Source organism: Euleptes europaea, chromosome 18 (assembly GCF_029931775.1).
Source record: "Euleptes europaea isolate rEulEur1 chromosome 18, rEulEur1.hap1, whole genome shotgun sequence".
In the NCBI taxonomy this organism is placed as follows: domain Eukaryota; kingdom Metazoa; phylum Chordata; class Lepidosauria; order Squamata; family Sphaerodactylidae; genus Euleptes; species Euleptes europaea.
In genome coordinates this window covers 26323232-26350840 of record NC_079329.1, presented here as the reverse complement: position 1 = coordinate 26350840, position 27609 = coordinate 26323232, and the positions used below count along the sequence as shown (strand labels likewise).

The 27609-nt window shown below is 46.4% G+C and overlaps 1 protein-coding gene across 1 annotated transcript; it reads left to right on the top strand.

Annotated features, from left to right (window-relative positions):
- The first annotated feature begins 9313 nt into the window (after positions 1 to 9313).
- Positions 9314 to 27342, top strand: SP2 (Sp2 transcription factor). Its single transcript, XM_056863555.1, has 7 exons — positions 9314 to 9382; positions 17219 to 17295; positions 17657 to 18613; positions 20369 to 20684; positions 23412 to 23586; positions 24664 to 24857; positions 27230 to 27342. Exons 2-7 carry the CDS (start codon positions 17233 to 17235, stop codon positions 27328 to 27330), a joined length of 1806 nt encoding a protein of 601 aa, XP_056719533.1. The 5' UTR covers positions 9314 to 9382; positions 17219 to 17232; the 3' UTR covers positions 27331 to 27342.
- Positions 27343 to 27609: the final 267 nt, after the last annotated feature.

Sequence of the window (27609 nt, the reverse complement as noted above, 5' to 3'; positions counted from 1 at the left end):
CTGTCCTAGTACATTTCTTCCAAAAAACATGCATAAAGCAATGTCAAGCTGGTTTCTTCAAGGAACGAAGTCAAAGTAGAAAGGGGATACGGCTGTTTCAAACTTCTTCTGTTCAGTTCTTCCTCAGTCCCCTAAATAATCAATCTTATGTTATTCCAGCTTCAATAATTCATGACTGCATTCGGACATTCTGGGTAGTCGCCAAGTTCCACGTAGGGATACATAAAAATGTAGCAGTCTTCATTCCTTGAAGAAACCAGCTTGACATTGCTTTATGCATGTTTTTGGAAGAAATGTACTAGGACATGCTAGGAACTATTGATGGATTGATTATAGATTGTTACTATGTATGATGTTATGTTGGTAGCTCACAAATAGATATTTTTGCCCTTTGTTGTGTACAGTTTCGCTCCTGTGCTAATTTCCTAACCTCCGGGTGGTGGCTGGAGATTTCCCGCTATTATAACTGATCTCCAGGTGATAGAGATCAGTTCACCTGGAGAAAATGGCCGTTTTGGAATGGCATTGAACTACACTGAAGTCCCTCCCCTCCCTAAACGTCTTGCCCTCCTAAAGCTCCACCCCCAAAATCTCCAGGTATTTCCCAACCCGGAGCTGGCAACCTTACTCTCCAGACACTGCTGCGTTTTCCAAAGCTTGTAGTTGTAGGGAGGAGGGGGACGAGGGAAAGGTCTCGCAAACCTTGGGTTTCCTTAATGATGTCTGTAAACTCTGCTTACGACCGTTGCAAAAGCTTGCAAGCCAGTTTTAAAGCCTTGCGCCTCGCTGGCACCAATGAGAGGTCTCCGCCATCTCTTCTCTGAAATCCACGTCCACAACCCCATGGCTCTGCAGGACAGGCCGGAACCTGCCTTCCTTTTTCTAACATGAAGCTGGGGGGTGGGGGGAGAAGCGGTAGGTCTGTTAAAAAAAAACACATCAACCGTACCTTTTTTGGTTTTGTTTGAAGGTACATCAAAGATTCCTAGTAAACTCCCAGCAACGCTCTGTGGTCTCCATTTGCAGTGGGAACGGAGATGCAGTTGAGACATCTCAGGGGCTGTAAAAGGGACATAATTCCCAGTGACGCCAAGCTCCTCTTTCCCAGCTGCCCATGAACTGGCTTGATGCCCCAAACAGCTGGTATTTTCTAAAGCAGAGGAGACATAAATAAGGGGGAAATAATTGGGGAAGGGAGGGACTTCAGTGGGGTACGAAGCCATAGAGTTCACCATCCAAAGTGGCCATTTCCTCCAATGAATTGATCTCTGCCACCTGGAGATCAGCTGTAGTAGCAGGAAAACTCCAGCCACCACCTGGAAATTAGAATTCAAAATATAGCACAAGACAATTATTTCCAAAATAAGGAAAACAAACAATTGCAATACTTGCTATTAAAGACGTATATTGGAAGCAATTACAATAGTCACAATTCTTGAGCAAAGAAATGTATATCATGAATGGTCTAATTAAGACCCCAACTCCTAGCATAAGGCTTTACAATACAAAATATAGAAGCCCAGATGCTCAATCCTTATTCAGTCCGTATCAATAAATCCATAAAAGTGCGTCAGTAGGCAACGGAAACAAGACGTAATACAATGGAGATCCGGTATAATTCCATTTCGTGTAAACTTTTTCAAGCCTTCAGTCTTTCCGTGCACTATTCATTCAATGCATGAAGGAGTGTACTTTTCCTATGTATTTGGAGGGCGAAGTAAGACGTCTCATAAGACTGAAGATAAGCTGTGTGAATGCAAGAAAGTATTTTTAAACACTATGTTCATTTTAAAAGGCATCCTGTTAAGCGGAGCTTCTGCCTGAAATGTTGAAGAGTTATGCATGATCTCACGCCCTGACATTTTGGGGTTGGCTCAGCCTTTTGTGGCAGCCATTTTGTAGTTGACTCCGCCTCCTGATGCAGCCATTTTGTAGTTACTCCCCCCCCCCTCCCCAGTTTCAGAATTCCAAAGGTGACCGCAGGCTCAAAAGGTTGGTTGGTGGATTGCAGGGAGAGAAGTAGGTTTGCCAACTTCCAGATAGTAGCTGGAGATCTCCTGCTACTACCACTGATCTCCAGCTGATCAGTTCACCTGGAGAAAATGGCCGCTTTGGCAATTGGACTTTATGGCATTGAAGTCCCTCCCCTCTCCAAACCCCACCCTCCTCAGGCTCTGCCCCAAAAACCTCCCACCGGTGGCGAAGAGGGACCTGGCAACCCTAGAGAGAAGGCAATGGAAAAAGGTGAGGCTAGGGGGAGGGAGAGAAGAAACAGCGTGGGGAGGAGAATTCAAGGAAAATGAAATGTGGGTCTCTCTCTTCATCTCTACAAAATGCAGAACTGGATGGAATTTATTGATCTTTCTCGGCAGGATGGTTTTTATGTGTTTGACATGGATTCCAGCTTCCAGTCAGCCTATGCATCCATGCTCAAATGGTGGTGGCTTTCAACCAAGTAGCTTATTACCCCCTTAATAAAGCTGAAAGGGACCTCCTGAGTAATCTGGTCCAGCCCCTACCCAAAAGACATCCACAGCGAATGCCTCTTCCGTGAAAACTTGGAAGAAGCCAAGAATAGCTGGGGCAGTCTAAGTCCCACATCCTGTTTCCAATAGCAACCAGCCAGATGTCTTGAAACACTGGCCGTGCACTCCTAAGCACACTTTCCTGGGAGTAAGCCCCACTGAGTAAACTTCAGCAGGATTCTGAGACCCGCTTAGATTTGCATGGTGAGTCTTTTCACATGGAGCTTTCCCAGTGGTTTGGGTGCTGACCCGCAGTGGTTTTTCTCACTTCCTCGTTTTCTATTTGTTGCCCTTCCATGATTTCCTCATGTCTTTTCTCCATGCTTTTTCAAACTCGTGTCAAAAACGGTTTGAGAAAGCACAGAGAAATGACGAGGGAAACATGGAAAGATGAAGACGTGGCGAAGGGGAGAGAAAAACTGCTGTCGGTTGGCACCCAAACCGTGGCCAAACTTCTGTGCAAAAAGTCCTACTTACACGCAGGTATGAAGATGACGGCTTTTCCCTGCACCTCAGACCCAAGAGAAACCTCTCAATTACTCACTAGCAATGGACATCTTGTTCTTGTCATTAGCAAACATGTTCTAAGATTTAACCAAAATCTATCTTCTAGTAGTTTAAAACCTTGTGACCCAAACCAGGAAATACAGTTTGCTGTTAATACTCACTGGGCGCACCTTACAGATATTAATTATGTCAGATATAAAGATGTTAGTTAATTACTTCAGATATACCTCTGTAACTTCCTACTGTATCTGCTTATCGCATTTCATCCTGCGCTAGCTTTTACGTTTTGTCTGTCTCGTGACGATGGGGAGTGTCTCTCGCCCACTCTGAGTTGAACTGATTTCTCTGTGGATTGGATCTGCTTGTTTTGAAGCGGCTTCTGTTCTTAACACCCCCGCTGCTACACTTCTGTATATCAATCAGACTGATGGATGTACACCTTGTGTATCTGATGAAGTGAGCCCTGACTCACAAAAGCAGATGCTGAAATAAAGTTTGTTATTCTTTTAAGGTAATGCTGGACTCCTGTTTTGTTCCATCTGCATGCTGCATCTGATTGCCATGCTGATTTGCTTTACTGAGGATGAGAAAGCTGCCTGTATTAGGTGGAGAGAGGCCCATATGTCTCACAACACAACTATGCACCATTCATTCATTCATTCATACCTGCCAGCTTCTGTAGTTCCCATGATTTCCCTAGATCAGGTCCACTGCTGTGAGACCTATCCCCACTGAACAGCATGAAAAGTTATCCCCTCTCCTCTTTTCCAAGGCCATTTATGCAGGGTCAATTTTGATGCTCGCTTAAAGCTCTTTTTAAAAATGCAACCTTTAAAATGCCTATTCAGGGTCCCAATGCAAAAGGAGAAATTCCGCCCCCCTACACTCTTGCCTGCTCCTTCATTCGCATAGCCATTGGCAATGGTCGTTTGCATAGCTAAGCCACGTTTGTGATTTTTCATGGTTCCTTCAGTAAATGATTTGGTGTGGGGGCAGATCAAACACAAAAGGCTGTTAAAGGGGCTCTTAAGAAATGTGAAGCAGGTATGCTCCGGCTTTGTAGTCACTTCCTGAATGATGATTCAGCATGAAAAACTCAAAAAAATATGTGGGGCACTTCAGACTGGAACGCGCTGCTAATTACCAAGCATAAATGGCCCAAGATCTTTTCAAATCTTTCGAAACTATCAGCAACGCTCCCCTTTGATTGCCTCTTTCTCCAAAGCTAAACAGAGCAGGTCTCTGCCACCCATCACTTGTACAATCTGCTTTCTAGAACCTTTATAAACCTCTTCTGAATCCATGTTTTGTTCACACTGGTGGTGGCCGCCAACCATTTGGGCAGATGTGCCAATCAGGTTAGTGCCACTGTGGTCCCAACTGCCGTGCAAACCAGTGTACACGTGCAGTCCCATCTGCCCTGCTCCCCAGCGCTTTGGAATAAACCAGAGTCTATGCCAGTTGTCCCCAAGCTTTTTGAGCCTGCGGGCACATTTGCAATTCTGGTGGACACAGCCACAAAATGGCTGCTTCAGGAGGCGGAGCCAGCCACAAAATGAGCGCCACAGCTTAACTTTAGATCCTTGTACAATGGTGGCAACTACTGCCAAAGCAACATTTTTTTAAAAAAATCTATACAGCCAATCAAATCTCCAATAGTCCATCAGAAGCCTTCCTGGGCAAAAGCCTGCCTTTCTAAAAACACCAGAAAAGGCGTTGGTAAGCGCCATGGCACCATGTTGGGGACCCCTGATCTACGCTGTGGCCAGTCTATAGGACTTCTAGTGTAGAACTACCACAATTTCCTGTTGACCGTGTCACTCGTGACGCCTGGGCCATAGATAGAGCTACTTCTACTTTCCAAATGTTGCTTTCTGAGCTCAATTCAGCGACGTGCCCATGGGTAACGAACTAACTCATACCCACCCTGTTAACAAATGCCAGCCTGGGGAAACACAAGGCAGGAAATCTGAGCGTGGGCTGTTTGATGTATTCTCAAAGTATTTGGTGCCCCCTAGAGTTATGAAGCACACTGGAGCTTGGTCTGGCTTCCTGCATGGCAGGTGTGTCTGTACATCCATAGACTTGGAAGGTGCTGAATAAATGTACACCTGTTTTTTCCTCTGTAGCGCACAGCTGACATTTCCTTTGCCCAGGCTGTGCTTCTGATATAAGGAGAGGTTTCAAGAAGCTCAAAGCACAGTGCCTGATGGATGTACACTTCCCTGCCTCTGGTGAAGTGAGCTCAGACTCACAAAAGCTTATTCTGGGATACATAATCCTTCAAGTGCCACTGGGCTCCTGTCCTATCTCTGTGATGGGCTCTCTGTTGACCTTGTAAATTCACTATAGGAAGGAGAAGGAGAAGGAGAAGGAGAAGGAGAAGAAGAGTTGGTTTTTATATGCTGACTTTCTCTACCACTTAAGGGAGACTCAAACCGGCTTACAACCGCCTTCCCTTCTCCTTCCCACAACAGACACCCTGTGAGGTAGGTGAGGCTGAGAGAGCTCTAACAGAGCTGTGACTTGCCCAAGGTCACCCAGCTGGCTTTGTGTGTAGGAGTGGGGAAACAAATCCAGTTCACCAGATTAGCCTCCGCCACTCATGTGGAGGAGAGGGGAATCAAACCCGGTTTTCCAGATCAGAGTCCACCGCTCCAAACCACCACTCTTAACTACTACACCATGCTGGCTCTCCAATAAATGGGTTGGCTCCAGCCAGGTTTTTTTTTTGCTATCTCACCCAATTCTCCTCTTCATTACCTCCCCTATCCCACATGGTTTTTGTCCACAGGGTCTCATCATCATTATTGGAAAATAAAGGCATTTAAAAAAGAAAAACAGGAATGAATGAATGAATTAGTAGAGCCCTGTGGCGCAGAGTGGTAATCTGCAGTACTGCAGTCCAAGCTCTGCTCACGACCTGAGTTCGATCCCGACGGAAGTTGGTTTCAGGTAGCCGGCTCAAGGTTGACTCAGCCTTCCATCCTTCCGAGGTCGGTCAAATGAGTACCCAGCTTGCTGGGGGTAAAGGGAAGATGACTGGGGAAGGCACTGGCAAACCACCCCTTAAACAAAGTCTGCCTAGGAAACATCGGGATATGACGTCACTCCATGGGTCAGGAATGACCCGGTGCTTGCACAGGGGACCTTTACCTTTTTACATATTTAGTCTACCCTTCTTCCAAGGAGCTCTGGGCGGTATACATGATTCTCCTCTCCATTTTATACTCACAACAACTGTGTGTGGTAGGTTAGATTGAAAGTGACTGGCTCAAGGGTGAGTGGGGATTTGAACACAGGTCTCCCAGATCGTCATCTGACATACTAACCACTACACTGCATGCTATTGTATGAAGTAGTCTTACAAGTGTCAACAGTTAAAACTGGGATTCCTCAGCTGTTAGTGGCACAACTAGCTTTGTAAACAGAGTCTGTAATTTTGATTACCCTTGAATTTTACATACTTACATCCACTTGGCACTTAAATCGCCCATGACTTGGTTGTTTGTATGTTGTCAGACCTCCCACATGAAATGACTGCATAGGGAGGATCCGCTTACAGCATCTAAAGAAGTGGATTCTACTCCACAAAAGCTTACACTGGAATAGAATATTGTTAATGTTTAAGGGGCCATAAATCTGCAGTTTAATTTTACTGCAGCAGTCTAGCATGGCTATCCCTTGAGAATTAGTGTGGTGGTGACAGTGGGGTAGTGTTTAGAATCATAGAGTTGGAAGGGGTCATATAGGCCATCTAGTCCAACCCCCTGTTCAATGCAGGATCAGTCTAACAGTAGAAAAGAGTAGGAGTCCAGTAGCACAGCCCCTTAAAGACTAACAAAATTTCTGGCTGGGTATGAGCTTTCGTGAGCCACAGCTCACGAAAGCTCATACCCAGCCAGAAATTTTGTTAGTTTTTAAGGTGCTTCCGGACTCCTACTCTTTTCTACTGCTAGTGGCAGACTGACACGGCTACCCATCAGGATCAGTCTAAAGCAGTGGTTCCCAAACTTTTTGACCCACCACCCCTTGGTTCCGCAAACTCAACCCCAGCACCCCCTACCCTATAAAAAGCATTATTCAAAATAGGGGTTTGCATGACTCACTAAAGAAGATAATAACAATAAAATTTCAAAACAGTATCAATTAATTGCACATCTATTCAAAATCAAATTAAAACCTCAGTTGAAATGTATTCAACAAAACTGATGAACTTGATCCAGTGGTACCAGCTCTTCAAAGTCTGGGAAAATATTCTGATAGTTTCCACCGAATTTGCCAGTGTGGTGCAATAGCTTGATCTATTGTACATTAGTGAACAACACAGTTGAAGGGGCCCACCTCTAGCGCCCCCGTGCTGCCCCCCCTGCCTCTAAGTGCCCCCTAGGTAATCCCACCCACCCCCAGGGGGTGGTACTGCCCACTTTGGGAACCACTGGTCTAAAGCATCCCTGACAAATGTTCATCCAGCCGCTGTTTGAAGACTGTCAGTGAGAGGCCCACCTCCCTGGGCAGCTGATTCCCCTGCTGAACTACTCTTATTGTGCTGTAGCACGTCAGACTAGGAAATCTGCATTCTGCCATGGAGGTTCATTGGATGCTAGGAATGCTAAGTAACTGTTTCTGGCAGGTATTCTCCTCCTGATGCCCTTCCTCTTGGCTCTGGGGCTGGCTGGAGAACCAGCAGGGAGTGGATGTGACATTATGCCACGCGCTGACATTACAGTTGCCAACCTCCAGGCAATCAATTATCGAGTGCTCAATATTTAGTTACACAATCACAATAGCACTACTGGCAATGAGCTCCCAAAACTCATGCAACATAGTTGTCACACATGTGCAAATTACAATATATCATGATATATTGTAATTTGCACATGTGTGAAATTACAATATCATGATATATTGTAATTTGCACGTGTGACAACTAACGGAATGCTTTTGTTGTTACTATTGAAATAGACTCACTTGGCATATATTGCATGATATATATCATATATCAATATATCATGATATATTGTAATTTGCACATGTGTGACAATGGAATGCTTTTGTTGTTCCTATTGAAATAGACTCACTTGGCATATATTGCATGATATATATATATATCAATATATCATGATATATTGTAATTTGCACATGTGTGACAACTAATGGAATACTTTTGTTGTTCCTATTGAAATAGACTCACTTGGCATATATTGCATGATATACATCATATATATCAATATATCATGATATATTGTAATTTGTACATGAGTGACAACTAATGGAATGCTTTTGTTGTTCCTATTGAAATAGACTCACTTGGCATATATTGCATGATATACATCATATATATCAATATATCATGAGAAATTGTAATTTGCACGTGTGACAACTAATGGAATGCTTTTGTTGTTCCTATTGAAATAGACTCACTTGGCATATATTGCATGATATATATCATATATATCAACATATCATGATATATTGTAATTTGCACATGTGTGACAACTAATGGAATGCTTTTGTTGTTCCTATTGAAATAGACTCACTTGGCATATATTGCATGAGTTTTGGGAGTTCATTGCCAGTAGTGCTATTGTGATTGTGTAACCTCCAGGCAATAGCTGGAGATCTCCTGCTCTTACAACTGATCTCCAGCCGATAGAGATCAGTTCACCTGGAGAAAAATGGCCGCGTTGGCAATTGGAGTCTATGGCGTTGAAGTCCCACCCCACCTCCCCCAAATTGCAGCCGCTTCTGCTTGTGAGCCCGCCCAGCCGCCCTTAGCGTACTAGAACAGGATCGGTTAAAATCAGGGGCTTCATCTCTGGTTGCCTATTGGTTCTGTGTCCAGTAATTTTTCTCTCTTTCGACCAACCACGGCCTTTGAAAATAAAGCCCACCCCCTTCCTTAATCCCCGTGTATGTGCGTGAGTCTCTGTGTTTGTTTGTTTCTTCTCCCACCCAGGCCCTTGTCCGTCAAGCCATCGTAGGCGTGACAACTGAATGGCCTTCTCAACAGCTGAATGGCCAGAGTTTAAGTCAGTCTTCATATCCACGCACGTCATTGGGCTCTGGGATTATGTCCGTCATTGTCAAAGCCGCTCTTTTTTCTAATTGGATGATGCGGCTCTCCCGCTAGAGAGCGTCGATTGGTAAAGAAAACGTCCATCAAGGAGGGGGCGGGTACGTGAAGGGAGAATCTGAACGTTGATTGGGCAAACGGTATGAAGGCCGCGCAGAGATTGGCCTTTGGGTAGGGTACGGGGCGGGCCTTACAGGGCGGTGCCCGGGCTGCCGAGGAGGAAGATGGCGCCGTGAGGGGGGTTCCAGCCGCCGCCACCTCCGCTTCCCGGCCGGTGGGTAAGCCTGACGGGGCGGGCTTGGGGGTGCGGCGAAGTGGGTGGAGGGATGAGGAGACGGGGCCGGGGCGGCGAAGGAAGGAAGAGGAGGGCTTTGTGAGGCGGGACGGAGGACCCCAAGAGAGGGGGGGCTGAGTGCGCGCAAGCGGGGCCGAAGCAACTGGGACCGGAAGGGGGCGGGGCTAACAGGTGAACCCGCCTCCTCCGGGGACCCATATGAATAAGCAGGCGTGGGAATATGGGGGGTGGGTGGGTGTCGTAGGAGGTTGTTGTCAGGGTTCAGAGGGCATATGGAGGAGGGGGGAGCCCCCCCAAAATGGAGGGAAAATGGAGGGGGAGGGCTGATGATGTAAGCTGCTTTGGACCCCCTTTGGGAAGAACAGCGGTGTGTAACAGTCTCTAGTTAATCCACAGTGGGTAGCCGTGTTAGTCTTTCTGCAGTAGTAGAAAAGAGCAAGAGTCCAGTAGCACCTTAAAGACTAACAAAAACATTTTCTGGCAGGGTGTGAGCTTTCGTGAGCCACAGCTCGCTTCTTCAGATACACGCCTGCTATTCACATGTACATACTGTTAACATTTACATACTAATGCTTGTCTGAATTCACTCTCCTCTACTTAAAGACAGATGGATTCACATTCTAGCTGTATCTGAAGAAGGGAGCTGCGGCTCACGAAAGCTCACACCTTACCAGAAAATGTTTTTGTTAGTCTTTAAGGTGCTACTGGACTCTTGCTCTTTTCTACTAGTCTCTAGTTAAATAAGACCCATGTTAGCTCCAATAGTGCAGTAGGGTAGTTGTTTTTACAGGGATTTCTTTTCCTTTGTCCATGGCATTAAAGACGCCCCGAGAAGATATCTAAAAGGCATGCAGGGGACGGGCAGTGGCTGTCTGTGGCAGATACAGCAGACTGTAAAGAGAAATTAAGGACATTGGGTACAGAAGGAGGTGGATTCTTTATTACACTGGAACAGCAAGGAGTGTGTAGATGGCCTTTGCCTCCATATCCCGTTCGTTGATTCTCCAGGACAACAGATTGTCCACTGTGTGTGAAAACAGGATGCTGGACTAGGTGGACCACTGTGCTGATAAGAATATAGGACCCTCTATTCTTATGGTGTGGAGTTTTGGGGTGGCCATGGTGGTCAGGGGGAGGTGCACCGGTGTAAGCATAGGGTGCTTCAGTGTAGAGAGAAGGTTTGTATACTGAGGTTGCTGGATACTGACAGAAGGGTGCAAGATTTTTGTTAACTAAACCTGTGTGTGCGTGCCATCGAGTCACAGCTGACTTATGACGATCCTGTAGGGTTTTCAAGGCAAGAGAAATTTGGAGATGTTTTGCCATTGCATGGGCTGAGAGAGTTCTGAGAGAACCGTGACTGGCCCAAGGTCACCCAGCAGGCTGCATGAGGAGTGGGGAATCAAACCCAGTTCTCCAGTTTAGAGTGCGCCGCTCTTAACCACTACACCACATTGGCTCCTAAACCTGTATAAGTAGTATGAATTCTCTGTTCTGCTAACTTCACTGTATTATTGAAAGGGGGTCAGCTGACTATCAAGAGCGTTTGGGTGCATGAACATGCAGCTCTGTGACTGCTAGGGCTCTGATGGGGACTTTCACATCAGCAGCTACCTGTTGCCCTGGAGGGCCAACAAACAGGGCACAGAGGCCCAAATTCTGCCTCCTAACCTCCTTCAGAGGTTTTCTGCCTCTGTATATGGAGGTTCCTTTTAATTACCATGTCTGGTAGCCATTGATGGACCTATTCTCTATGAATCTGTACAAATCTCTTTTAATGCTTGTGGCCATTGCTGTGTCCCCTGGCAGAAGATTTCACAGTTTAAATACTTATTGAGTAAAGAAGTATTTCCTTTTGTCTGTCCTGAACCTATTGCCCAACAACTTCACTGGATGTCCCTGCGCTCTAGTATTATGGGAAAGAAAGCTGTCTCTATCCATTTTCTCTACTCCACACATAATTTTAAAAACCTCTATCATGTCCTCTTAGTTTTTTTTTCTACATGGAAAAGCCCCAGATTCTCCAGCCTTTACTCAGAGGTAAAGTGCACCATTTTGGTAGTCCTTTGATGTCCTTATTGTGATATGTTGATCAGAACTGTATATAGTATTCCAAATGAGACTGCTCCATAGCTCTACAGAACAGCATTACCATATTGTCCTTTTTATTTTCAGTTCCTTTTGTAGTAATTTGCAGGATGGAGTTGGCCCTTTTTCTTCACCGCTACTGCACACTGGGTTGGCATTTTCATTGAGCTTTCTACTACATTTTCTACATATTACATGAGCTTTCTACTACTTTCTACATTTTCATTAAGCTTTCTACCCCAGATCTCTTTTAATGTTTATCTCACCCAGTTTTAGACTCTTATCAGCTTGTACTTAAAGTTTGAATTTTTTTGTTCTGGTGCGCATCACCTTTCACTTAACAATATACTGTTACCCGCTTGCCCAATTTAAAGAGATCTTCCTGTAGCGTTTCACAATCTGCTTTGGTTTTCCCCATTCTGAATAATTTGGTATCCTCTCTGAATGTTGTAACTACACTGAGCTGTGTAATAGCAAATTGCAGATAACTTATGAACAAACTAAATAGCACTGGTTCCAATACCAATCATTGTGGGAGCCCACTCCTCACTTGCTTCCATTGTGAGAACGGTTCGTTTTATACCTGCTCTCTGCTTCCTGCCATTTAACCAATTTTTAATCCATAAGAGAACCTGTCCTCTTATCCCATGACTTATAGCTTTACTCAGGAGCCTTTAGTGAGTCAAAATCCTTTTGGAAATCCAGGTATATAATGTCTACTTGATCACCCTTCTCTACATGCTTGTTAACCTGATCTAAAACCTGATAAGGTTGGTGAAGCAGGATTTCCCCTTGCAGAAGCCATGCTGATTTTCCCTCGTCTGACTTTGTTGCTTTGTGTGCTTAATAATTCTATCTATAATAACAATTATATCTTAGAATAATAATTCTATCTTGAATGACAGTTTGTTTGGAACAGAAGGCTACATGACCTGTAATTCCCTAGATCCCAGGATGCCAGCCAATAGCATTTCTACTCTTCTTTCAATCTCTAAGCCTCCTTTAGTGTCTTAACAGGCAACTCTCAAGTCAGTTTTCTTTAGTTTCTGTGGTGTGCCATAGAGGCTCTATGGTATATCATAGAAGAACTATAAGTCTGAAAGCATCCACTTTCTGTAACCACTCTAGGACCTCTGTTCCTTCTAGACTCTATGGTTCCTCCAGTGGAGTTGAATTATGTCATCTGGAAATCAGTAGTAATTCTGGGAAAACTCTAGGTCCCATCAGAAGGTTGGTAACCATAGTGCAGATGTTATTCCCATGTGCCGTGCCATTAGGACCCATTTTCTCTGTTCACTACTTTATGTGTAAAAGGTAATCAAATAAGCACCCAACTTGGATGTAACTTGGAGATGGAGGAGTGCCAGATCAGGGTCCCATCAACTTGCCTCTGATCTCACCACATGTAATGGTGTGCATTTGGAGGAAGAACAGCCAAGGAGACCTTCATTGCAGTCAAGGAACTTGGCCAAAATTCTCTTGAAGGATGGTTGCCGCTTGTTGCCTGAGGGTTCCTGGCTGAACATCTCTGCTTTTTCCTGCCCCTTTAAGTGAATGTCATTTTGGTAGACGTAGTCACTGGCTTTGGTCTTTTGTGTTTTCTACAATGGAATTGGAAACAGCAGCAAGAAAGAATTCCCTCCCCCCCATAGGTAAGTGTCTCAAACAATCTTTCTATGGGGGCACATTTGTTAGGGGCTGAAAATTACCGATGTCTGTTCTGGGACCCTCTTATAAGCATTGGTCTAATCTGTGCATGGGAAGTAGACTGGCTGCCTGCATCTCTTGGAGCCTCCTAGTTCCATTTTTCCTTGTCTGAAATGGGCGGGGGATGGGGGAACGGAGGCCAGTTCCTGCGGTTCTTAAAAGAGAAGCTTTTTGCATCTGCTGACCCATGTTTATTTCCACAGCCTAGGCAGAACAAAGAGTAAAAGAGGGCTGTTGCTATGGTCTTGCGTGCTCAAATGCTATTAGGAAGAGCTCTGTGTCCTCTTTCAATCCATCACGACTTTTCTGTGTCGGTCTCGAGTTCCTTTGGTGGTTTCCAGTCAGAGGGTTGAAAGCTTCGCCAGAGGCAAGTAGCGGGCATGTTAACCCTGGTCATGTATTCTTAAAGAACTATGGTTCACTAAGCACCACAACTGAAACAGAATTAGTTTGCCTCGGGCTAGGAAGTTGCCATTATAAAGTCCTTGGTTAACTTGGCTGCTGGTAATATTGTTAGGTCCTTTCATGCTTCCCTCTCCCACCTTCTTCTGGCTGCAACCAAGACATTTCCAGAGCCACCCGAAGCAGAGTGCACACTCTTCTAAGTCGATTGATGTCAGTGGGCTTAGAAGGGAGTAGCTCTGCATAGAATGGCAGTGTTAGCACAGTGCAAACAAGACACTATTCTCTCTGATCAACAGGATACAAACAGTGCACAGTCCTTATGTGTGTGTAACATCAAATCACAGTAACATCAAATCACAGCCAACTTATGTCAACTTTTCATGGGGTTGTCAGGACAAGAAACAGACAGAGGTGGTTTGCCACTTTCTTCCTCTGCACAGCGATCCTGGTATTCCTTGGTGGTCTCCCATCCAAGTACTAACTAGGGCTGACCCTGCTTAACTTCTGAGATTTGACAAGATCAGTATAGCCTGGCTTTACCGCACCGCAAACAAATATTCTCCTTGTGTGTTGTGAATCGAGCAGTACCACCATAGGTTAAGCAATGAAGAAACGTATGTTAGAATATCTGCATGTTGGTTGCTTGGTCACAGAGAGACTATTTCAGTGGGCTCAATTTTTGCTCTTTTTTTGAGAACTTTAGTTTCAACTCACCCCCCCATAAGATTTCAATTCTTGACATTGTGGTTGCTGCCATGGTAGTTGGTGTCCTTGTGAAGGTTTCAACTCCAAGGTGTTTCACATACCATGCAAGTGATGCCTGACCCCCACCCTTGGGAGTTACCTTGCTTGAGTGCTGTGCTAGACAAGTTATGAGTAGAGCTTTACACAAGATGTAGGAGCAACCGTGGTGAAGCAGCGTTCATGTCAGACTGGGTACTTGAAAAGGGGCTACTCACTGTACTACAGAGAGCTATTATTGGGCCCGGTGGGGCTGTGAATCATTGAGGGAGATCTGCTCAGCTGTGATGCTTATTGGGGTAATTCCTAGAACGAGTTAAGTGACTGAGCTGTCATTTATACATTTTCCCAGCATGTATTTGGCCCTGGGAGAATTTATTACCTTTCCACTGGCTTTGAGTAAATTGTTGACTAACAACCCAGCCTATATGACAGATAGCTAGAATTGCTGTCTCTCAGTCACAAACAGACTTTTTATCCTTCCTCATCTCTGAGGAGTCCAGAGTGATGTACATGTTTCTCCCTTCCTCCATTTTATTTAGTTATGCACATATATCCTGCCCTCCCCAACAAAGCCAGGCTCAGAGTGGCTCACATCACAATCAATGTTATCCTCATAACAGCCCTGTAGGGTGGATTAGGCTAAATAACCAGCCCACGGGCAACTCAATGAGTTTCTTGGCTGCATGGAGATTTAAACCCTGGTCTCCACAGCACTAGTCTGAAACTCTTAACAGTTAGAGTCTAACCCCTATATCGCACTAAGAGAAGAATAATTAAGCTCCTTAGTACAGGCCTGTAGATTGTCACTGAGCTGCGGCAACTATTCATTGCCTCCAACTAAGCATGGGGGTGATGAGCATGCGCTTGTCTCACCAATGCCTAGCCAGATGCACCATGTGGGTCAGTGCAAAGAGGTCTTCCCCCTACCTCTCCTAGTCTCTGAACCTGGCTGAGAAGAAAGATCTCAGCACCGAGCCAAATCTTTGGGGTCTCAGATATTTCCCTCCTTTTCCATCTGCCAAAGGCGAGAAAGCCTTTGAAGTTAGCAAAGGAAGAAACCGGCCACTGTCAATGTGAATCAGGCAGCGAAGGGAGCTCTTGTATGTTGCACTAGCTAAGAGACCAAGCCCTGGAGGTCAGTTGTTCAAATGCGCATCGAACATGAACTCACTTGGTAGCCCTGGGCCAGCCATTCTCTTTCAGCCTGTGTCCCCCCTCCCCAAGTCTCTACTATGTTGCTACTTTTAGTAATTCATTGAAGCTATTTATATTCAGTAGGGAGGGGAATCAACCATGTTAAATCAAGAAAGTTAAAAATATTTGCAAGGTTTGTCTAATATATTCTTCTTTGATAGTCCAGATTTTCATGTGTTCGCACTAGGTGGGATGTGTTTCTCAAGAGAGGTGGGCTGTGTAGGGGCTATGCAGTAGGTGCAATGGAGGAGGGGCAAAGTCCTGTTGAAGGTCATAAAGTCCTTCTCTTTTCCTTGCTCACTGGAAATCTTGTGTGTGTGTGTGGGGGGGGGGGGGGAAATGGCTCTGCCTCTTGTACATTCACCAGTCTCTTTCCCTCTCCAAATCTGTTACTGGAGCTATAAGATCTAGCAGCTTGCTTCCAAAGTCAGAGCACTATGAGTAAAACTTTGTTTTGGGTCTGGGAGATATTTGTATTGCAAACTCTTTGCATCGCATATTGCCACCTCATACCAGACCACTGGTGAGAAGCATCCATAAGTGAACGGCAACTTGCATGGTTTTTAACCATGTAATCCTTCGGGTAATTGATGCCATTATGGAAACATTGTGAAAGGACAGAGCTTGTTTGTTTTATCTCTTTCTTCCTCCCCACTCCTGAATTTTCCAGAATGAAATCTAGTCATGCCTTGGGAAGAATAAGCCAGTCAAATCTTCGTAAACAAGCTCGGGGAGGGGGGCAGTGTTGATAATATCACCAAATCGTCAGTTCCAGGACAAGGGAAAACTTTTTCTAGCCTGGTCAGTTTTTATATTTGACATGTGACCCCCTCCTTCAGTCACCTAAACTTTCACTTTTGTGGGCACTGTGTTTTTTCCATCTGCTTTTTTGGCAGACCTGGACAGATTGCTCTGTGAGCCAGCCCAAAAACGTAGGAGACAGACTAATTTTTTCAGCCTTCCAGGTTTGTATTCTGATAACTATATTTTGTAATTATTGCTACCACAAAACCTAATCCTAAGCTCTTAAGTTTCTTGTAATTTTATTAAAGCCGAGACAGAAGCGTGGTACAATATAAATATATAGGAGTAACTGGTTGCCCTCATCACAAAGCTGACCCCCTAACCTAACGTCTCCCTAATTTCTCATAACTCCATTGTTGCTGTAAAAAGCTCCATTCAATTGAATATTGGAGCCGGTGTAGAAAGCAGCTGGTTAAGATATGGCTTCATCCACTTCTAATGAATGGTGTAAAGTTGAGCTACGTATGTAAACAAACAATACCCCAATGTCACACGCCTTTACTTTTGTCGTACAGCAAAACATTCTGATAGCATTGTAGTTTCACTGTGAATTGCAATGAGACACTGCAGTAAAATCACTGCTGAAAACACTAGGCGCCACAATGAAATTTCTGGGCTCCGTGGTGACCTGGCTCCTGGGATTAATCATGGCCTGAGTTAGGGTCAACTTCAGTATGCGCTGCAGTCCTAAAGAGTTACATTCGTCCAAATCCACAGACTCAGAAGAGTGTAATGCAGCTTAGGAGCACCTGCCCCTTTTTATTCTCTTGGGCTGCATTCATCACAAGGACAATGGTTGGCTTGGCATAGGGAAGGGTTGATGCAAATGTCAGAAAACCGTTCCAGTTAATGAAGCTCATCCGTTTCTTTCAGATTCAGAGAACAGTATGGCTGCTACTGCCGCTGTCAGCCCCAGCGAATATTTGCAGCCTGCTGCTTCGACAGCCCAGGTAAGTCTTTGAAATGCGAGCAGAGTGGTTGTGTTGCTGCGGAAGCAGGCTGTAGTTGTCCGGAGTGTTGCGTGGGAGACTTGTTTTCTGTTCAGTATATAGCTTGGCCTTGGGGGGTTCTGTTTGGAGTTGTACCCAATCTTCTGATCAGTGAAGAGCTCTGTAACTCTTGAGATTCCCCAGTTCAAAGTATTGTTTTCAGGACTAGAGAAATGTTTCAGATTCTCAGAAGATGGTTCTGAAGTTTCAAGAGCGAGCTAGCTAGCATGGAATTATTAGGCCCCAGTGAAGTATGGGGTGTTGGGAAACAAAGAAGATGCTTCACATTTTTAGATGCCACGTCTTCTTTTCCTCCATGCAGGATTCTCAGCCATCTCCGCTAGCCCTGCTTGCTGCCACATGTAGCAAAATCGGTCCCCCGGCTGTGGAAGCAGCTGTTGCCTCTCCAGCCCCTCCTCAGCCTACCCCTCGGAAACTGGTCCCTATCAAGCCCGCTCCACTCCCATTGACCTCCAGCAAGAACAGCATTGGGATCTTGTCATCAAAAGGCAACATATTCCAGATCCAGGGCTCCCAGCTAGGAACCTCCTATCCAGGGGGCCAGCTTGTGTTTACTATCCAGAATCCGACGGTGATCAACAAAGGGGCCCGCTCACCTGCCAACATCCAGTACCAGGCAGTTCCACAGATCCAGACGGCATCGGGGCAGACCATCCAAGTGCAGCAGAACTTGGCCAACCAAATACAGATTATTCCCAGCACCATCACATCTTCCCCCTCTTCCTCCTCCTCTGCTCATAAGCCGGTGCCAATCAAGCCAGCACCAGCTCACAAGACCCCACCAGCGTCTGTCCACAACGCAAGCAACGTAGTCAAGTTAACTGGCACCAGCGGTAACGTCACGCTTACTCTTCCCGTGAGTAACCTGGTGAGTGCAGGGGACGCCGGAGCGCAGCCTCAGATCATCCCAGAGAGCCCCTCGAAGCCGAGCAAGAAAGCCCGGAAGAAAGCGATGTCACCGGCCCAGACGGCTGCCATGGCGGTGACGGAACAAGTGGAGACTGTCTTGATCGAGACCATGGCCGATAACATCATCCAGGCAGGGAACAACCTGTTGATTGTGCAGAGCCCCGGCTCTGGCCAGCCAGCGGTGGTCCAACAGGTGCAAGTGGTCCAGCCCAAGCAAGAGCAGCAAGTGGTGCAGATCCCCCAGCAAGCTCTGCGGGTCGTCCAGGCAGCCTCAGCCACGCTGCCCACAGTCCCCCAGAAGTCGCCGCAGAACTTCCAGATCCAGACCGCTGAGCCGACTCCCACTCAGGTACGTGGGGCTTCAGCTGCAGGTGGGGGCATGGCTTGAATTGTTGGCTGGAGCGAGATTAAAGGAAATCCCAAAGTCTTGCGCTTTAAGTAGGTTACGTTTATTTCTTTACTTGTATGTTTGAGAGTCTCCTTTGTATTTTAAAAAAAATATTCATGGTGACTTGAAGACTGCTTTACCCTGATCCGGTAATAGCAGTCTGTCTGTAAAGACCGGGGTCTCCAGTGGTATCTTCATTGCTGTGGGAGGGGGGAAATGCATCTGAGTATACTCACTGAAGGTCAGATTCAGCTGAGATCTCTCCCAATTCACGTCCTTACTACAGCCTTTTCTCCATATGTCTTTTGACCATGCAGGTCCCATAATCCCCATCATAACCTTTTTGGTGGACAAAGGAAACCCCCGCACACACCATACACTTTATCATTGAAAAAGTGGGTTAAATCTAACCCATGGATTCCAACGTTCTGCAAGCTTTTGCTGAGTCTCCCTCTTCTGCCTCCTGCACAGTGTTCTGCTACTCCTGCATTTCTTTGGATCAATATTCATTTTGACATGTAGCCTCCTGGCTAATCCATCTCATCTCTAACAGTGAAATCCTAAATAGTTACACATTTCTAAGCTTATTAACTTCAACAGAGTTAGAAGGTTATAACTCTGCTTCAGTTTGCACTGTTGAGGTCTGAATGATATTTTACAATACTGGCATAATATCATCTTTCTGCAATCAAGGGAAGAGAAAGTTGGGATTTTCACAAGCGACTGGGCACAGAAATCCATTTGGATATCTGGAAACACCCCCCTCCATCCCTTGCAGGGCTCTCGTTGCCAAATCAACCTGTATCCTACCAGCCCACGCGGTGAAGTCCGAAGCTTTCCTACACCCTAAGTAGCCTCCAACCGACTTCAGTGGCTCTTCCTCCAAAGCAAGAGCAAATTAAATGGGAGGGAGGCTCCTTCAGTTGGAAGGAATTCCTGCATCATAAGGTAGGATACACATCCATATTTCTAGCCCACCTTTCTGCATCCATGGTGGCTTGCTCATGATTATTAATGAAAGAGAAAAACAACAATTAAATTGCTCCCTTCCCTCACATTTTTCACTGCAGCCAGGAAGTCTAGAAAAATAGGGAGAGGGTGAAGAGATTACCTTGCTTCTATCTTCTGCTGCGTAACATCCCTGCTCTTCTCAGTTGTAGCCAGATTCTGTGTCTTTTTATGGGGAAAGTATCCTCTTCCTCCCACAATTTCCAACCTGCCAGATAAGATTTGGTTCACAAGCCCAGCTTTCAGTGCCCGCCTTCAGAGTAAGGCAGGTGGCAGTCAGAGCAGGGCCTTTTCAGTAGTGGCACCTCATTTATGGAATGTTCTTCCCCTTGAAGCTTGCCTGGCATGCCGACATTGCTCTCTTTTAGGTTCCAGGCCAAAACCTTTCTGTTCACCTGAGGCTATTCATTCAGGGGTTGGTTTTTTAAAAAACACAGTTTTAGTCTGGACACTTCAGCTATCAGTAGTCTTTGTGTCCTGTTTCTATGCTGTCGCTAGGATTCTAATTAATAACCGTAATGTCTTGTTTTATTATATTTTATTATGTAAGCCACCTTCGGCAGGTTCCCTGGGGAGACAACATTTTTTTTCTAAATATAATAATACTTGGTTGTTCACTCAAAAATAGTTTCCCCTTTGGACTGTGGATATCACCAACACGGGAAGTTGCCCCCTACCTACTCTTTCCTGTCTGTGCTGTCCTTTCAGGTCTATTTCAAGACTCCCTCTGGCGAGCTGCAGACAGTGCTACTCCAAGAAGCCCCGGCTGTTACCGTGGCCCCTTCCCCTACCGCCTCCTCCACCCCTTCCTGTAGCAGTCCTGTCCCCCGCGGCCCCCAGGCAGGAGGAAGTACCAAAAAGACGGGGGCTCGCAAGGAGCGGGCCCTGCCAAAGATTGCCCCTGCCGGAGGCATCATCAGCCTCAACGCAGCTCAGCTCGCCGCTGCGGCTCAGGCCATGCAGACCATCAGCATCAACGGGGTGCAAGTTCAAGGCGTCCCTGTCACCATCACCAACACCGGAGGTGGGTGCACGATGCCAGAGGTGTGATACGGTGGCCCCATGAGGATGGGAGATGTAATACAGCTCCCTTCCCCCCCCCCCCCCGATGGTCTTAAGGCTGCCTGAAATTTGGAAGTCAGCAGGGGGAAAAAAGGATAAAAGGCATGGAGATTAGGGGTGTGGGAGAGCATACAGAGCAAGGAGCAGGACAAACCAGTGTCTGTGTGCTATACCGCGTTAGCTAATGTTAAGAGGTGCTGCTTGGAAACTAGGGGAGGTTTGGAGCGGTGGAGTCTGATCTGGAGAACCCGGTTTGATTCCCCACTCCTCCACAGGAGCGGTGGAGGCTAATCTGGTGAACTGGATTTGTTTCCCCACTCCTCCACACGAAGCCAGCTGGGTGACCTTGGGCCAGTCACAGCTCTCTCAGCCCCACCTACCTCACAGGGTGTCTGTTGTGGGGAGGGGAGGGGAAGGCGACTGTAAGCCGGTTAGATTCTGCCTTAAGTGGTAGAGAAAGTCGGCATATAATAACCAACTCTTCTTCTTATTACAGGAAGGCAACAGCCCCAAACATCCCTGGTGGAATGGACGCAGACATTCTAGGTGGGTGGTGGCCATAATCCAATCCTGCTGTGACGCTGCGGGCAAGCCCTGCCCATGAGATGTCTGCGTCCACTCCACCGGGGCCGTTAAACTGTATGGGCTAGCCTTCCAATAAACCTGCTTGGGGTCAGGTTACATAAGGGCTGTCATTTTTGTGCCCTGTACAGCTCCTAAGTGTGTGTGGTTTGCCATTGCCTTCCTCTGCAGCGCCTTCCTTGGCAGACTCCTATCCGAGCACCGACCCTCGAGCTTCCTCAATCTGACAAGATTGGGCTATACCATACCATTCCACATCCTTGTTCCTAGCCATATGCACACACAAAAGTTGAGTGTCCTGTATCCTACCACTCAACAGAGGTTGAAGCCTTCCTCCAGCATAAGGAGCTGTCCTACTTCAGCAGTTGTTCATCCAGCAGAACAGCCATTTAAGTTGGAGGAGGGTTTCAGACTTTGCTGAACAGAGTGGTAGGATAGGAGGTGTAAAATTTCCAGAATGGGAATTTGGGGGAAAATTGAAATGTAACACTTACTTTCCTGTCAAGCCTAACACTGTTTTGCTGCTTTAACATCATGAAACGCAACATTTATAACACATCAAATTGTATTAATCGGCATATTTATGGAGTTTGAAATTATCAGTGTCTTCTTTTTCTGCAAGCAAAATGGCAAGTGTGCCCAACACAAAGCAAGAATGCTGCAGATACAGCTGCACCATGTGCTGCCTTTGCACATTTCACTCATTCCAGAATAAATATTTCACAGGAGATTTCTTCAATGGTCCTCAAAATTTCCCAAGTTTTCCATTAGAAAAATTGATTGCTGCACATTTTGAATTTGTTATCTTAACAAGCATTATTGCCCCCGTGGTTCAAAAAAACCCTGTTTTATTTTATGTTTCCTTCCCCCCTCCAGCCTTCACATCTCTAGGTAGGATAGAGGCCAATATTATGGTGGAATAGGGTGGGAGGTAGTAACCTAGGAACACTTTACTGCTTGGTAGCCCTGCCTCAAAGTTTACATAGTTGCTTGCCTGTTAGCATTTCCAAGTGGGAGGTTTGTACAGTTTCCAGGGGAGGTACAAAGCAGAAAGTATTGTTAAGCCGGTCACCTGCTTGACCAGGATGAGCAGTATTTGTCACCCAGAGTGGGGAGTGTGGTCATATTTCTTCCCAGCCGATGCATTGCTTGTTCCCTTTAACTCTGGGATAATGCATGTATGTTAGCACTGCCATGTACTTTCTGGAATGTCAAGTGAGTTTATTTGTATAGCCATAGGCTGTTACAAAGTATCCTAAAATATTTACAAAATTCTAAGAACTGGTTAAAAATTAGTTACAGGATAAAAAGTAAAACAATAGTTATTACACAATCACAAATCTATAATCATACAATGTGTGTGTGTAAAGTGCCGTCAAGTCGCAGCCGACTTATGGCGACCCTTTTGGGGGTTTTCATGGCAAGAGACTAACAGAGGTGGTTTGCCAGTGCCTTTGCACAGCAACCCTGGTATTCCTCTGCACCAGCAACCCTGGTCTCCCATCCAAATACTAACCAGGGCTGACCCTATTTAGCTTCTGAGATCTGACAAGATCAGGTTAGCCTGGGCCATCCAGGTCAAGGCATAATCATACAGTAAAGGGCGGGGGGGAATCCATTACAACTAAAAGGCACTTGCTATGCCTAAACAGTTTCCGTCTTTGCGGCCTCGAGGGCTCTTAGCAGCCAGGGCAAATTGAGACATTCTATAAGTCACGTGTGCATCAGAGTCTGATAGTAGAAAAATCAATTTTTCTGTTTCAGAACAAAAGTTTTCGCCTTTCAAACTCCCATCCAGAAATTTAGCTCTGGGGCTTTCTGGACTGTGAAAGGGGGAATCGCCTTTCCACCCCAGTTGCGCACACAATCTGGCCATGGCATTTTGAGACTGTCAGAGTCGGCACATGCAGCTGTGATAGCATTGTGGCACCTGTATTTAAGGCAGTTTTCTCTTCTGAGAGGCATTGAAGTAAGCGGTCCTGTAGTGCTGTTGCACTGTGAGATGGAGAGGCGTTAGAGGTGCAACTTTAAGGGAAGAAACCAGATCATCCCCCTGCCAAATTTGAACAGACAGTGAGACAGGGCTTCATTGTCCCTCTTCCTTCAGGCCAGCAACAGCTGACGGTGCAGAATGTGTCTGGCAACAACCTGACCATCAGCGGCCTGAGCCCCACCCAGATCCAGCTACAGATGGAGCAGGCGCTTTCAGGGGACCTACAGCCTGGGGAGAAGAGACGGCGGATGGCATGTACCTGCCCTAACTGCAAGGACGGGGAGAAAAGGTGAGGCCTAAGACTTTTGGGCCTCCAGAGAGAGAAGAGAAACCGACCCTTCTGTCCTGTACAAACTGCTGCTCAGGGATTTGCATTAGTCAGAGTGGCAGAAACAATGTGGGGATGAAACTTGGGATCCCTTCCGCAGAAGTGGTGTCCAGGGAGTTGGAGAGTCAGAATAACCAAAGTAGGAACAGCGATGTGAAACTAGATGACTGTTGGACAAAGTAGTAAATCTTCCCCACCCCTCCAGTCATTGGAGTGGCGGATAGTAATCCCAGACTTTCAGGGTCACTGCCGAGAATACACGTGAAGCTGCCTTATACCAAATCAGACCATCTGTCTATCAAAGTCAGTACTGTCTACTCAAGACTGGCAGCGGCTCTCCGGGGTCTCTGGTAGAGGTTTTTCATATCACCTACTACCTTATCCTTTAAACTGGAGATGCCAGGAATTTGAACTTGAGACCTGCATCCCAAGTAGATGCTCTACCGTGGAGCCACAGCCTCTTCCCCATTACTGCAGAAGATTCCAGGTCATTGCTAGAATGGTCCGGAACAAGGCAGCGTTCCTTGAGCTATTGCTGGCTACATTTCATAGGTCTCAGCTGCATATTGTTACAAAGTGGGACAGAAGTTCGCATGATATGTTCTTAGGAGTGGGTACAAGTGAACCATGGGGCATCACACACATGAACACATGAAGTTGCCTTATATTGAATCAGACCCTTGGTCCATCAAAGTCAGTGCTGCCTACTCAGACTGGCAGCGGCTCTCCAGTGTCTCAGGTAGAGAGGTCTTTCACATCACCTACTTGCCTAGTCCCTTTAACTGGAGATGCTGGGGATTAAACCTGGGGCCTTCTGTATGCCGAGCAGATGCTCTACATACTGAGCCACAGCCCCTCCCTGTCCTCGGCTACAAAAGTGTTACTTTTTGTGCATCAGATAGCAGTCTTGAGTCTTGATGCTAATCCTCTGCAAATCAGACTCACTATCATCAGGCTCCCCTGTTACGATCAAGGACTCCAAGGTCTTCATTGCACCTACCATTACTTTACCATCCTCTCCCTTTTCTTTCCCTGCAGGTTGGGGGATCAGGGGAAGAAGAGGCACATCTGCCACGTGCCTGAATGCGGAAAGACCTTCCGTAAGACCTCTCTGCTGCGGGCCCACGTGCGCCTGCACACCGGAGAGCGCCCTTTCATCTGCAACTGGGTCTTCTGCGGGAAGCGGTTCACGCGCAGCGATGAACTGCAGCGGCACGCACGGACTCATACAGGTCAGTCATGCCATCCTCCTGCCTTCCACCCTCCCCCCCAATCCCTTCTCTTTAGTACTGCCCCCATGATAAATGTGAAGGGGAAAGCGCTAGAAAAAACCCTAGTGGCTCAAAGTGCATTGTTAATTATGGATTTATATATTCTCTCAGTCATCCTTACAGTAATGGTGTACGGCAGCCTACTGCTGCGTCTTTAGGTGAAGAGTGGTGACTTTAGAAACAGTGGCCTGGTTTCGGCTGAGGTGGTACACTTGTCTCTGGGCTGCTCCACTTCAGAAGGCAGGTGGTGGCTCATGTGTTAGAGTATTGCTGTGTGTGTGTGTAAGTGCTATTGAGTTGTTTCTGACTCATGGCGCCCCTGTGAATCAAGTGTCCTCCGAAACATCTTATCGTTAACAGCCTTGCGCAGATCTTGCAAACTGAGGGCCGTGGCTTCCTTTATAGAGTCAATCCATTTCATGTTGGGTCTTCCTCTTTTCCTGCTGCCTTCCACTTTCCCCTAGCATTATTGTCTTTTCCAGAGCATTGCCATGTCCAAGGAATTCCCTTTGTGTAGAATACTAGCACAGCAGGGAGAAGGCTCTAGCCTGGCTTCTTTCTAACATGCTTGATTTCTATGTGCAGGGGCCTGGAAGAATGGGTTTTAAAAAATGGGTTATTATAGTTAAGTGTCCTCTACCTGCAGTCTGAAGTGATACAGACGGGGCTTAATTAATTAACTTTATTTCTCCACATACACCCTGGTTTTCTCCCCAATGGAGGACCCCAAGTGGCTTATATCATTCTAATCTCTATTTTATGCTCACAACAACCCTGTGAGGTAGGTTAGGCTGAGGGTGCGTGACTGGTCCAAGGTCACCCAGCAAGCTTCAGTGGCAGTGTGGGGATTCGAACCTGGGTCTCCCAGATCATAGGGGGTTACCACACTTTGTATTCCCAGCGATGCATTAAGAGTTGAAAATGTTGTAAAAAACATCGCTTTAAAAGGGTTTTTGGATACCACGGCTTATAAATGGTTGGAAGACGTCTTCACAGCTAAAGGGGCCAAACAAAGTGCGAACAGTATTTTTTATAACGTTTTCAAACTCTTAATACATCGCTGGGAATACAAGTGCGGTAACCCCCATAGTCTAACCACCACACCGGCTCTCTGCTAGGCTGGAGTTTTGCCTAAGGTCATCCACTTTCCTGGGACAAACCTCTTTGCTCCCTCCCCCCTTGCTCTTCCTTTTAAGCCTTAAGCATGATTTGTTGCCTCTTAGCTGTTGGTATCCTGGGCTGTTGCTGATTGGGCACTTCCTTGGCTGTTACAAGGGGAGCAGAAATTAATCTGGATGTTCATGTTTTGCATCTCCCTACTACATGAGGGGAACGGAAGGCAGCCTGGTATAGCCCTGTCTTGGAAGGGTAAACACCAAGGAAGGTTCTGCAAAGGAAGACAACGGCAAACCACCTCTGCTTCTCGCTTGCCTTGATAGCCCCTTGTTGGGGTCGCTGTAAGTCCGCTGCGACTTGTTGGCTCTTTACACACACACACACACGCTTCGTGAGTCGTTTTAAGCTTTGTTACAAAAGGCATGCAAAATGTTTCCTGCACTGGGCCTCTGGATTGCTTCCAGCAATGCAAAAAATTTCCTTGCTGGCTTCCACCAAAGATCCAACTGGTCTAGGAGTCGGACTCCAATAGCAGTTCACCAGCTTGAAAGGAGGGCAGAAAGGTATCGGCCACCCTCTCAGTGGTTTATCAGCATCCTGTATCCAGACTCTGTATACTTTGGCTAGTTTCAGGGGAAGGAGCTTTGAGTCTCAAAAGTTTTTACCCTGGAAATATTGTTGACCTCTAAAGTGCTACCGGAATTGAATCTTGCTCTTACACTTTGGCTAATTATTGATTAATTTATTCCCATGAAGTTCTTCTAAAAAAATTCTTATAAGCCTTTCCTCTAAGCCAGGGAGCCCCAACCTTATTGATCTTGTGGGCAGCTTTGGAATTCTGACATGGATGTTGGGCACAACACATCCTGTGTTGGGCTGTCACAGGAAATAGAGGCCACCACAAAATGACTGCTGTAGCTTACCTACAGTCACACAAGGCGGCACACCCTTGTGCTGTGGTGGCAGCTGCTGTCAAAGTAACGTTTTGACAGAGCTGCAGAGCCAATCAGAATCCCTGCCGGGCCAAAGCTCCACCTGGCCCTTGCCCACCTTCCAAAAAAAAACAAAACACTTGGCGGGCACCATGTTGGGGACCTCTGCTCTAAGCTAATGACCGTCAGGGCCACCTTGTGGCAGTGAATGCTACAGGCTGGTCACACGTTGTGCAGACCTTCTTGCATACTCAAGTGTTGCTGTTGTTTCCTTTCACTGGACAGGGGACAAGCGTTTTGAGTGCGCCCAGTGCCAAAAGCGCTTCATTAGAAGTGACCACCTGACGAAGCACTATAAAACTCACCTGGTCACCAAGAACTTGTAGGGCTGGATGCAACCAGGAGACGCGAGGGAGCCATCCTGAGAGTACTGGTGATGCTGTTGCAGTGAGGGGATAAAGGACTGGAAAATTCCCCCCAAGTAACACTCCTGCCTGGGGACGTTGGCTTTCCCGGACACCTCTTTGCAGGGAAAGGGAGTAAAGGCCAGCGTGGTTTCCGTCGACGGCCTCTGCCTCCTGGCACACCCCTTGGAACCGTCTCAGAAGTTGCTTCGGACGGCGTGGCGTCAGGCTGGGACAAAGAAGGAGCAACATCACTTCTAA

Excerpts from the sequence above, each read along its gene's own strand:
- SP2 (XM_056863555.1), top strand. The coding sequence starts at position 17,233 with ATGGCTGCTACTGCCGCTGTCAGCCCCAGCGAATATTTGCAGCCTGCT. Across the intron at positions 20,685-23,411 it reads CACCATCACCAACACCGGAG|GCCAGCAACAGCTGACGGTG; the intron begins GTGGGTGCACGA and ends CTCTTCCTTCAG. Across the intron at positions 23,587-24,663 it reads TGCAAGGACGGGGAGAAAAG|GTTGGGGGATCAGGGGAAGA; the intron begins GTGAGGCCTAAG and ends CTTTCCCTGCAG.